The sequence below is a fragment of the Lagopus leucura genome, unplaced genomic scaffold, assembly GCF_019238085.1.
Source record: "Lagopus leucura isolate 7727_CA_CO unplaced genomic scaffold, USGS_WTPT01 Super-Scaffold_100015, whole genome shotgun sequence".
Taxonomy (NCBI): Eukaryota; Metazoa; Chordata; class Aves; order Galliformes; family Phasianidae; genus Lagopus; species Lagopus leucura.
In genome coordinates this window covers 4004787-4017232 of record NW_024962269.1, presented here as the reverse complement: position 1 = coordinate 4017232, position 12446 = coordinate 4004787, and the positions used below count along the sequence as shown (strand labels likewise).

The 12446-nt window shown below is 45.8% G+C and overlaps 1 protein-coding gene across 1 annotated transcript in view; it reads left to right on the top strand.

Annotated features, from left to right (window-relative positions):
- Positions 1–9207: 9207 nt before the first annotated feature.
- The window catches only part of LOC122182617 (neuronal acetylcholine receptor subunit alpha-7), a 36467-nt gene continuing 33228 nt past the window's right edge, over positions 9208–12446 (top strand). Inside the window, exon 1 of the mRNA XM_042876076.1 lies at positions 9208–9408. Coding sequence (XP_042732010.1) covers positions 9208–9408 — 201 coding nt within the window. The remainder of the gene's footprint in view (positions 9409–12446) is intronic.

The following is a 12446-nucleotide window of genomic DNA, read 5'->3' as shown; positions in this document are numbered from 1 at the left end:
CACAGAATTTTTGTTTAGGCCTCCCAGAGGACTTATTAGAAGCAAGAGCTTCAATTAAAAACAAAGATTCAGTGACATGAATTGGCAACAGCAGGAGCACTGCTTTACTTTGGAATGTGCTCCCTGTATGTAGTAATAACAGACAACTCTCTGAAGACACAGTTTCAATAAACAAGCTCCAGGTATCCAAACATCTCTGGTTGAAAAATCAACTTCAACTATGACAACAGAAAGATTTCCATAAGCTCTCTTACATATCTTGCTGTATTTCCCTGCTCCAATAACCACAATCATTTTTCTAATCCTTTTATCATATATCAATCAGTTAAATTCAGTACCAATACTGTTAACAAAACCATGGATTTGGCCTCCTGCATCCATTCTAGCAAGACATGCAGAGGAAGAGACTCAGAGCTGTGTGAATGCAAGGTTACCTCTGAATGTAAGAACTATGTTGTTCAAATCAGCAGATGAATTTAGGTCAGGTTTTTAATCCATTTTAGTCATTATCTTGTATCTTATAATTATTCAGTAAAGCTACTAGTGGTCTAAAACTCCTTCTGCAAACCTAGTGCTATAGGAAACACCTGAAAGCTTATTCAAGGTTGAAAAACACCTTCAACATAATTAAAATGTCTGAAAGAAACAAAGCTATTCTTTTCTCTAATTCACAGCCCCATTCTCCTCTTTTCCACTTTTTTTTCATCCTCTCCATCATACAAGAAGGAAGTTTTTGAATAGATTTGTTCATAACAATGGTAGGAACAAAGCATGCTGTTTTACATATAATTTAAGCACACTGAAAGCAATTTGCATTCACTCCTGTCTACAAAGTCCTCTTGATTTCCCTGAAAAACAGAGCAGTTTTATATTAAGAATGATCACTTTAAAATCAAAGGAAGGCCTTTGTCAACATGTCTGATTTCAGTGCTACCGAACAGTTTGCTCATAAAGTAGTTATTGCATGTATCTGTGCTGCGACCATCATCAAGTCATTCCTGCTGTAGTTTCTTCATTGCTGAGGAAATAAGACTCATAAGGCTTCAGACTCCATTTACATGCATTACTTCAACATCTGATTGTAGGACACCATTCACACAAGCACACCTTTCCCTCTCTGGCCACAGCTCAGCTCTGTGGCACTTGTTGCTCAGCAAGCCTCATTTTAGTCAAGCACCTCAGTATGTTCTGAACAATGTGGAAATAAATGAGTCCCAAACATGTGCTTAAAATAAATGTATGTGCTTTGCAAAACATACCAACTGAATCTTATATACGTCTGAAATCTGCCGATAGCACTCCAGGGATTCTGAGGGGATCTCACCCCAAACTGCACACACCTCTTGCCAGATCAGAAACATCAGTTGCTCTGTTATTTCCATCTGGCTCATTCCAACTGCATGCTGTAGTTATTTTCCAGGTATGTGCCAAAATGCACCCCAATAATCCCTCAGGACTACTGACAAGCCATACGCTATGTGAGCCATGTATGAGCCAGAATCCCAACCTGCAAGAGCAGAGACACAAGGCCTCCTCCCTTTGCATGAAGAGGCTAACAGCAGGAGCTGAGCACAGGGAGCCCATATCCAGCACTTTGGGCTTTCCTTCCCCCTTCCATTTGCAACAGTCAGAACTGCTTGTGTACATTCTTCTGCTTCGTGATGAATGCTGCTGACACTCACTACGCCCACCGACAGTCCTTGGCTGTGCAGTCAGAGTGCTGTGATGAGTAGACCGGCTGGCCAGTCTTCTTTGAAACCAGGAATGAGTAGGAAAAATCCCACACGTTGTCACAAGCAATAACAGCAGAAGTGCAGCTGGAAGAAGGACCCACTACTCCTACATGCCTGGCTGTTTCTGAGAGCCCTGGGAGGCAGCAGGCCTTTTCTGTTGGTTTTATTTGCCATGCTTGGGAAGCCACAGCATGGTTCTGCTGTGCTGCCCATTCAGAAATACATGGCCTGCACTTCTGAATACAGCAAATGCACACCTCATCTTCCTCAGCGCTTTGTCTGAGTTCCTCTGTGCCTGGGTTCCTCATTTCTGTGTTGAGGTAAAATGGACCAAACTAGTGGTTTGAATTTTTTGCTGTGAATTTTCCATCAAAACATATGCCTATGGGAGTTCCAGCTCCTCCCAGTGATACAGCAGCACCCGCTGTCTATCTCACACCCTCAGTGCCCTTGCCCTAAAGCCCAGTTAAATAATGCTTCCCTCATTCTTTCCCTGTGGTATGTCCTCATTCATGTACAGGGCCATTTCATCAAGAAGTATTAGCACATGAATTAAGACAAATAATGAAAAGATAGAGAAGAGACTGCAGAAGTAGACAGGCAGAATGAAGCAGCTGCCCAAGACAGGGAAAAGGATTCAGCCTGGCAGTAAACAGGCAACAGCAGACACTGACAGCCGGAACTGCTCAGGAAAGCATGTGCTTTGCTTAGGGGTCTCCCTTTTCCCACTGAAGAAAGTTACTGTTAAATGTGGTCTTCTGATACCTAATGAATTTTTATTTCAGAGTCACATGTCCTCGTTTGGGTGTACTGTGACAACCTGCCATCCTGCAAACATAACTGTCTAAGCTGTCACTTGATCTTCAGACTCACAACTGTCCAGATGACCAGAAAAACAGACTGTAATTGCTGAGACTCATTAATTGCTTAAGAAAACACAATGGTGGTGATGCTCATCAGCTGCTGTCGCAGCCGCAGGTCTGTCCTCATCAGCAAAACTATCTGAAAGTGGCTCAAGAATTCCTCCAAGTCCCATAAGGAATCACCCTTTGAAAATCTCCCTGCCTCTAAAGGATCCGAATAGAAATTACTGATTTTTAGTTTCCATTCTCTGAATGCTGTCCTTTGCAAGAGGTGAAGCTGTCCCCACTTGGAGGCGATGAGCACCTAGCACTGCAGCATAGCAGGCAGCCGCTGCATCGAGCCGTGCGGGATGAGCACTGCTGCAGCCTCTATGAACTGCTGTGCCATTTGTCCCTTTGTAGGAGTGTGCTGGGCTGCAAAGGATGCAATTACAGAGAAAGGACACAACCTCATTTACAATATAAGATATAAATAGGATATATGAGATACGATGTCTGTTCCAAATGCTTAAAGAATATCAACTGCAACTCCAGCAGTGATTAATTAAAATCATCATACATGTACCAGGCTGATTTACTTTAAGGGTGATTCCAAGACTTGTGGGAGAAGCTGGGAGATGTACTGGGGAATGCTGTTTTTTACAACGTACAAACTACACATGCAAATTTGCAGTCCATGCATTCCAGGACAGAATGCAGAGACCTGAATAATACGAAATTATTTCTCCCCTCACCCCTATTAAAAACATATTTAAGTGACAAACCTACACATAAGCCTTAGTGTTCTAAAGGAAAAAGTCAGCATTCTTTAGCAGAAGGGAACATCCGGATTACTTTTTGTTTTAGAAACCCCATCTGTAGAAACGTGACTTCCCAAGACTAGTCTGTTTCCTATCCCCTGCCTCATCCACATCGCCGCAGTTTAAACAAATATGTTCCCAGTTCTGGAACAACATTACTTAACATTACTGCCTGGAAAAAATATAATTGTTCAAGCATTTCCATCTTTGAAAGGATTAGAGCTTAGCTTTGTGGTCAAAGCCCCATTAGTATGGTCTTTGCAGATAAAACCACCCTCTTTTGTGGAATTCGTGTTATTTAAATTTTACCAGATGGCAATTTTTTCAGCAAAGAGAAATTTGCAGTGCGTTGCTTTAGGATAAGATAAATAAGGTTGATTTTCAGATGCTTTTAGATGAGGAGCTGTTAAAGCCGCAGGCCTAACATGCAGATTTCTTGTCAACTTTAATTAGCTTCTGCGAACCCTACATTATGAAGTTATTTAAAATTAACCAGGGTGAAGAAAATCAATTTTGCCAACTTTCAGTTGTTCACACTCATGCAAAAAGACGGCGAAGGGACTGTGTGCAGCTGTGAACTCCGCGTCAGTGAGAAATGAGGGCCAGGCCCAGGGACTGCAGAATGACTCAAAGGGACTGAAAATGGCAGAGGCGAAGCAGAGAGGAACAAGTAATTCCTGTTACAGAATCAAAGTGGAAATGTGCTAAGCACGGCAGAAATGAAAATCGGTGAGAGCTCTCAGCAGGAAAAAGCAGGGCAGGGTAGCAATGCTGAGAAGGCCCAGCAGCCCTCGGTGTGTCTCCGCCGCAGGAGCAGCCATATTACTCAGCCTTAGCTCCAGCTAACAGAAGAGTCTACGTTTTCTTCTCGCACATTTCCACAGTGTTGCTCCCACTGCTGTTTAATTGCTATACTCATACACTAATGTATGTGTATGCTAACAGCAGTGAGGGATGAGGATGAAATCCGGAACATTCTATAATGTTGGCATTATAGAAATGGCCATGGGCACCACTCATTAGTTACACAAATTCATTAGGCAAATTTTACGAGTTGTTATTCTTCACGTAAGAGCACATGAATTACAGCAACTCTCTCAGTTGTTGCTTTTTGCAAAGTAGGGGTGCAGAAGCTCTGTTGTTTTTAACAACAGAACAGTTTGTGCCCTTTTTTTTATCCTTTCCAACCAAAAAGCAATTTGGGGAATGTACTGTTTTCTGGAAATCACATATTGCTGCAGGAGCTAAGAAATTAGTAAGAGATAACCTTCACGAACTTCTGTTTGAGAGTGGATGTATAGAAAATAAGTTCAGTTATAAAAATAACCAGATTTCAAAGCACTAATTTGTCCTTCAGTGGAAAAGTCATCACCAAAGCTATCTGCTACATCTTGGCAAAGAATTCAGGCCATTTTTTCAAGGCACAGAAGAAAATCAAAGTCATCACAGATACATTCCCCACCACTGAGACTATTACTTGTGAAAAATAAACAAGAGGGAGTAACTAATAACATGAGACTCCTTTACTAACACTACATAAAAATCCAAAAATAAAGGCAACAATCAAAGATGTAATTAGTTTAATTTGAGAACATTAAAATTAATGTAGGCATGTCTCATCTAACAGTTGCTGGAAGTTTCAATTGAAATCCTTGCCCAGTCTACCTTCTTCCTAAAAGAAGGAGAAGCAGATTTTTTTGCCCATGGAAGCCCTGGGCCCATGCAGTTTCACAATATTAGATCAAAGTCAGAAAGCACTGCAGGCGCTTTCAGATTGTGTATGAGATGGTCACTTCTCCCAGCCGAAGCTCAGGGCTGTCTTACCATCTTCCATCACACGAGGCAGCTGTATGCTTTTGCCTGCTTGCCTGTAACCAGTGCAGACAGAAGACAAGGCTATTCCTCACACTGGGGAATACTACAATCCCTGCAACATCTTGTAATGACCACATGAGTCACTCTTAATGAGCTTCAGTCCCCGGTTCTTTTAACTTACCAGTGTCCTAGATCAGCCTTATAAATAAAACTGGGAAATATCTTATTTTTCTATAGTCACAAACTCAAAATGCCAATGTGTTTCTGCGATTGCTTTGTGCCTCACTCAGACTCCTGAAATAATACCCGAGTGAGGATGTGCGCCTTCTGCACAAGATGCACGCACTTCTTTGCTTACTAGATAAAGGAACAAAAAGCAGCACACTGACATTAGGTAAATGCTATCACCACAAGCATTTTCTTATACCTGACCTTCCTGTGAAGATGTATGATCTGGGCATATTGTTGTCTCTGTGAATATATTGGATATTCACAAGCAGTACAGATACAAGACAGATTGCCTTGTATTATTATGTCCAACATGCATGGCAAATGAACTGTTAAGGGCTTGTCCATATTCAGGCAAACACCCTGAAGTGGTGGCAGTCCCACAGCAGTTTTTACAACCTGCAATTGTGAGATGAATTTGCACTCATCATTGCATCTAGAAAAGCTTTATCTGAGGAGAGGTGATGGCTCTCTCCAAATCACCCGGTTGGATGATGCAAACACAAAGAAGAATTAAAGCTTAGGAGGAATGGGACTCTATCTCTGGTGGGAGCTGGAGGCCGAGGACAGAGCCTCTGCTGGCCACAGGTTGTTGAGTATTTTATGCAAGGCTACTAAAGTCTGATAGATTTCCTATTGTTAAACAGGTAGTAATTCAGAAGACATCATTCTGAATATGAGTTTCTGGCCAGTGAGGTGGAGGAGTAAAGAGGCAACCTTAGCAGTACGGCTCTGAGTACTTCCACTCTGCATTCCCAGTTGCTGTACAATATGGACACTCCTGGAACCACTGGTGCGCAAACACAGCAGCTCTGTGAGGCAGCAAGTCCACCTCCTCTGGGCTGTGTGGCCTAGAAGGAACAAAGAAGCAAGGAGATGCAGAGGTCTGGTGCAAGCAAGTCTGGAGATGGGGGCTGATGTGGCTTAAAGAGAAGGGCTCCTGACAACCCTGGGCTGTGCAAGCTTCCCAGTGCTTTCACTGTGATCCTGCCTTCAGCGGCTGGGGAGAGGCAGCCATCAACAAAACAATGTGCAGAGCAAAATGAGCCAACAGCAGAGGTCAGCCTTGAACTGTACATTTCCTCTCCAAATTTGCTGTCTGAACAATTCTGCTGTTGACTGTCCATCTAGAAATAATCTGATGTATCTGTGCTGTTACAGCAGTGGATAACAGGAGGAAGAGGAAGGGAGTTCCCTTCCAAAACAAGAAGAGGTAAAAGCCAGGTGCTCAGAGCACTGCCAGGTAAGGGTTTCATTACAAATGGATGACACTTGGCTGCTCAGACAGGAACATGGAGCTCCTAGCAACACATTCCTCCTCTTTGCTAGCTGTTCCAAGAAGGTCAACATCGCACAGAAAACAAACAAACAAAAAAACCACCCTGAAAACTAAAATAAACTGAAATAAAACTCAACCTAGACAATTCCAAAGCACCTGAGAATTCTATCAGGGTATGTTCCTGCGTGAGCTGGTCTGTAGGAGAATTACTGTTGCTGATTTTCAGGTTGGCTCATTCCAAAGGGGCATGGTTCTACTGCGCCATATATAAGTGCCTGTATGACCAATGCATGCATATGCTGGGCTGTTCAGGTTGTCTCCGTTCATCTGGTCCTGAGCTCAACATGTAAAAACATTTGAACAGTGCCTCCATAAGTTAGATCAGTGCTTAACACAAAACAAATTACCTGGACTTTAAAATCTAGGAATGAACATGGGCTAATCGCCTGGTGTTTGCTGGGTGACTGGAAGAACAAACATTTTGTTATCTCTTGCAGAGGGGAGGCTCTTCCGTGGCATCCTCCCTTGAATGCAGCTGCCTGGATCTTCGTTTAACGCAGCAGCTGAAGGCTGGGGATTCGGGGATTTGGGCTGACCACCTACACACAGTGTCACAAATGTCAATTGCAAACAGGAACCTGATGATCACCAAAATGCTCTGAATTTTCAGGGCCTGCTTTCCAGCTTGCAAGGTGCACCTACACCAGGCGGGAATTCTGGCATCATTTCACTCAGTTCCCTGTTTGTCAAGTGCTAAACGCAGCACTCCTCAGCACAGGTTATTTTTTCTGTAAATGGACAAACCATTGCACACCTGACCCCACGGCCCTGCACCTCTGCTGAGGATTGAGCAGCCATGCGTGCTCTGGGAGAGGACATTGTTTTGCCCACCTCCTTCCTCTCCAAGACCTCAGCAAAGCCGAATTCCCACCTGGAGCCTCACACTGTTTCCTTGCCGCTGTTTCACTCAGCACGGACAGGTGCTCTCCTGCCCAGGTCACTTGCTGCCCTCGGGGCCGCCTTCCACAACGACAGCTGCCATCGATGGCGCCGCGCGGGAGAAAGACCGAGCCCCCGGGATGAGGAGAGGGTAAGCAGGGAGGGCGGCCCCGGGGATCCGGCTCCCACTGCTCGCGGCTGCCCGGGCCGTGAGGCACGGCTGGCTGCCCGCCGTCCCCGGCCCCGCCGCGGTGCCTCCGCCGTTCCCGCTGCGGGCGGCGCGGGCGGGCAGCGCTCGGGGGCAGCCCGGGGCGGGGCGGGGCGGGCTGCCGGGGCCGCGGGCGGGCTTCCACGGGGAGGGGGCTCCCGCTCCGGTCTCTATAACGCCGGAGCTCGCCGCGCCACGCCGCTCCGCCCGCGGTAACCTCCCGCTAGCGGCTCCGCTCCCGTTCCGGCCGGCGCCGAGCACGGCAGGGCGGCCGTACCCCGGCGGCGGGCGGCACCGGGCTCCGCAGGAGCCGGCACCGCAGGGAGAGCCCCGCGCGGGCGCAGGAGGGGGCCGGACGACGAGAGGTCCGCGGCGGCGACGGAGGCTCCCGGCTCCGCTGCTGCCGGGCTCCCGGAATGGGCCTCCGGGCGCTGATGCTGTGGCTGCTGGCGGCGGCGGGGCTCGTGCGCGGTGAGTGGGGCCGCGGGCACGGCCGGGCACGGGAGCGGGCGCGGCGGCTGGAGGCGCCTCGCTGCGCAGCGGCCCCGCGCTGCCGGGAGCGGACCGGGGAGATGGCCGGACAAACTCCCCCAGGGCACTGTTGCTGCTTTACAGGGGAAGTTCGGGACCGAAAATGAGAGGAAACTGTCTGGAGTGGGGACGGGAGCGGGCACGTTAGAGGACCTGTTCCTCTCTGACCCAGATTTCCTTTCCTCCCGAAACTGCCTCTGTGCCCGGTCTGCTCTGCTCCATCCGTGCGGAGCTCCTTCTCCCTCCATAGAAAATGGCAGAATAAAGATCCTCCCTGGATTCGATAGGACAGAAATCCCCGAATATTATCACGTACATTAATGTAGCACCTATCATCCATCCCTGCCAGGGATCCAGTACCCACGCTTTGCTGATAGCTGACTGCACAGAGAACAGAGCAGAGTACTCGCCCGAAGAGTTCTCAGTTCGAAGCAGTCGGGGTGCACGGCTCAGTCCTCGCCAGGAGCCATTTTTCTTCCACTGTCTGGTTGATGCTCCCTGCCACACCTGTGCTGTGGCCCCCTGGTTATATGTGTGCCAGGACATGTGTGCCTAAATGCACTGCACTGCGTCCTCATCACTCCTCTGCCCGACCAAAGAGTGTGTGTGATGACAAAGGGTCACTGCCATTTCAAGTTAACCATTGCTGGACAGCCAAGAAAGGAAATCCCCTTTGGGGTGAAAAGAGTGGTAATGCATTTGGCAAAACATTTTGCCATTGCAGCTGATGAACTACATGAATTGTTTTTCCAAGAATGCAGCATGTAAAGTAATAATAGCTACATAATATCTGGTAGGATGAAAAGAACATATGTCTGAGCCTTACTTTCCAATGCAGAATCCTAATGATTTCTCTCTTCCTATGCCCAAAGAGTCCCTGCAAGGAGAGTTCCAAAGGAAGCTGTACAAGGAGCTGCTGAAGAACTACAACCCTCTGGAACGACCAGTTGCGAATGACTCCCAGCCACTCACTGTCTATTTCACTCTCAGCCTCATGCAGATCATGGATGTGGTGAGTCTGTAACCTTACAGGAAACTATTTATTTAAGAAGATGGATTTTTTCCTTTCCCAGAATGGAGATATGTAGTGGGAAAGGAAGCCTGCAAGACCCTGGAAAGCACACGTAATTGAAGATGCAATGCCAAATTTTGCCTTTAAAAAAGGAAAAAAAGAAAAATGTAAATTTAAATTTAACAGTAAAGCTTTTCTTCTTCCTTCAGCTCTTGCCAGTATTTCCCACACTCTTACCAGTATTAAATACATAAATGAAACTTTATTATACTTTGCCTTTTGAATCCTTAACTGTACTTAAATCATCAAGTTCAGCCCATGGGGGAATATGCAGCAACAAAGGCTGTGATTGCTGGTGGTTATTGAAGAGCTGCTTATCTGAGAATGGGAGAGCAGTGAGAAGGAAGAGGATGTTCAATCCAAAATCTAAATTATATTGTTTCTAATCTTCTTTAGACTTTTTAAAGGTTTTTAAATTTTATCTACTTAGTTTTTATCTGCTTTATTTATAGCCACAGTTAGTTGGTATAGCGATGGACGTTCTTGTGCAGCGCCTGCCAGGCAGGATCTTTTGGTTTCCATTATGAGTAATTTAAGCTTTATTCTGTCACAGCTGCACTGAAGTCAAACTGTACATGTAAGCAAGTTTACAGCACTTAACTGTACTGAATTCAGCCAGCTCTGACCACTAGTAAAGAAGATAATTACTTTAAACTAATAGTTTCCCTCCAAATTCCATCTTCTTTCTATTAGATGCTTAAAGTCCAAGGCACCACACGATTCAGGAAAAGGATGGGATTATTCATGACAAGCGGCCTGCATTCAGTTCCCTTACAGGCTGCTGGTTGCCAAGATCCAGGCATTGTTCATGTAGTATCTAAAGGTCAGCACACATATAGAACTCTACAGCTTTAAATTCTCACAGTTTCTATAAACATTTTTGTAACTTGTAGAGTTATTAGACCTAGGATGAAAACTAGGGAATGTTTTTCAAGTGTGATATTTACTACTTGCTGAAGTGAGAGTAGGTGATTGTAATCAGTGAGTACCACTGAGGCCTGCAGGCAAACACATCACTTATAGCCTGCCTGCAGCAGCTGAGACAGTATGTGCAATACCAGCCAGCCAACAGAGCAGTGTGGAGCATGCTTCTCTGAATGAGGGCAAGAGACGAACGTGTTGTGCAGAGCACAACAATTGCCAGAGGTGCTGGCAGACAGGCTCATGCTGGCTATGGCTATACTGCATGGACACCTGGGAGCCAGCAGTGCACAGCTCGATGGTTATCTGACCCAAACTTGGACATGAGATAAGAGTCTGTACCAGTGGTTCATGCAGTGACAGGAGCATCACATTACCTGTTTGTGGGCACACTTTTGTTGTTAACAATGCTTATTATGGGTGAGCTTAGAGATTCTGAAGGAAGTGGATTTCTTCACATTGAACACCGTAGATGCAGTACTAGGTGAATCTGGACACCAAGAGTCACAACAGACCAGTAAGCAAGAAAATGAGCAAAAGCACAAAACCAATAAATGGTACTGTGTTAACAAGCGATACATTAATTTCTTGATTCATCTTCTAATCAGATGCCTTTAGGTCACGCAAAGTAAAAGCAAACAGCGGGATGTGAATGGCAGTGGGGGTTTGAGGCCTGGCAGAGAACAGCAGGCGAGGCAAGCTGAAGGGAACGGGAAGAAGAGCAGCATGGGACGGACAGTGCTTCAGAGGTCTAAATGCCTCAAAGTCGCTGTTTGGGCTTCTGCTGCAGCTGTTCCTGCTTGGCTCACACCTCTCACCATGTATGGCATGGAGAATGGGGTCAGGGCACAAGTATCCTTGAGGCCCCCCAGGCCCCATATGACCTGTCTGTATGGTTTTAGCTCCAGCCCAGCTCAATGCAGTAGAAGGCCCTGTAGAAGCCTTTGCAGGAGCTCCTGCTGGATGGAGTCTCCAGTTGTGGCTGTGCTTTCCTATCTGTCTGGTTTTAATTAGATTTTCATCTTTGGCAGTAATAGGCTAGAATATCAGGAAAGCTTATCCACTTTGAAGGCCTATTCTAACTTAGCACTTAAAACATATTTTGATGTACTCCTGCAGAAATCATGACCATGGTGTTTCCACTGGACCTTACACCAGGATTCAATAAAACCCCATTCCAACTACGAACACACTGCTTAGCACTGCCTTTTCCTGCAGCTCCCTCTGGGGATCAGCCTCCAGCTGCTGGAGGACCTTCTGCTCTGGTACAGGACTGTGAGGTCTGCTTCAAAGGATTCTGTACAACTGTGTGTTCAGGAAACATTTATCCGGTGCTTGGTTTGCTTTGATAGTCAAGAAAAAAACTTGGATGCTTTGGGGTTTCTGCTGTTTGAATTTGTTACTGTTAGCACTGCTAGATACATAAGTTACTCTGAAAATAATGCCACCTATTTATTTCCAGGGAAACTACAACCAGTACAAAGAGCGCAATAATACTGTTTGATAGAGCAAATTCTCAGCTGCCAAACACTCTTGTTCAACATCGGACCACCATTAGCTATGTGTTTTCACCACCAATGAACAAGACCATGCATGCCACACTTGTAAAAAAAAAATCTACACCAGCATCAGTGTCCCACTGTCACTGTCAGCTCTACAGAAATGCACCAACCACCACCTCACTGGGCTCACATCCACTCTTTGGTCTCCACAAATGTTCAACAGATACAGATGAATGTTAATGGGTGCCATTTTTTCCACATGAAGGAATTCAACTGCACCCCTTTGCTTCATCCACACTTCCGTGTCAGACACCATTCTGTCAGACTGCTCCTCTGCTGCCACCTGTCGCAGCAGCATGTAATGGAATATTGGTGGGAAGGTTCAACTTCTACTGCCATACCACCAATAGTTGCCTCTGACATCGTGGGCCAACATAATAAAATAGGAGGTATTACTTTTGGAGCAGCTCTGATGTCATTCTGTATAGATCTATTTGGCCTGAACACGTTAAACATCTTTTAGAATATTAACTACCTTGGGAAATGTTTGTTGTG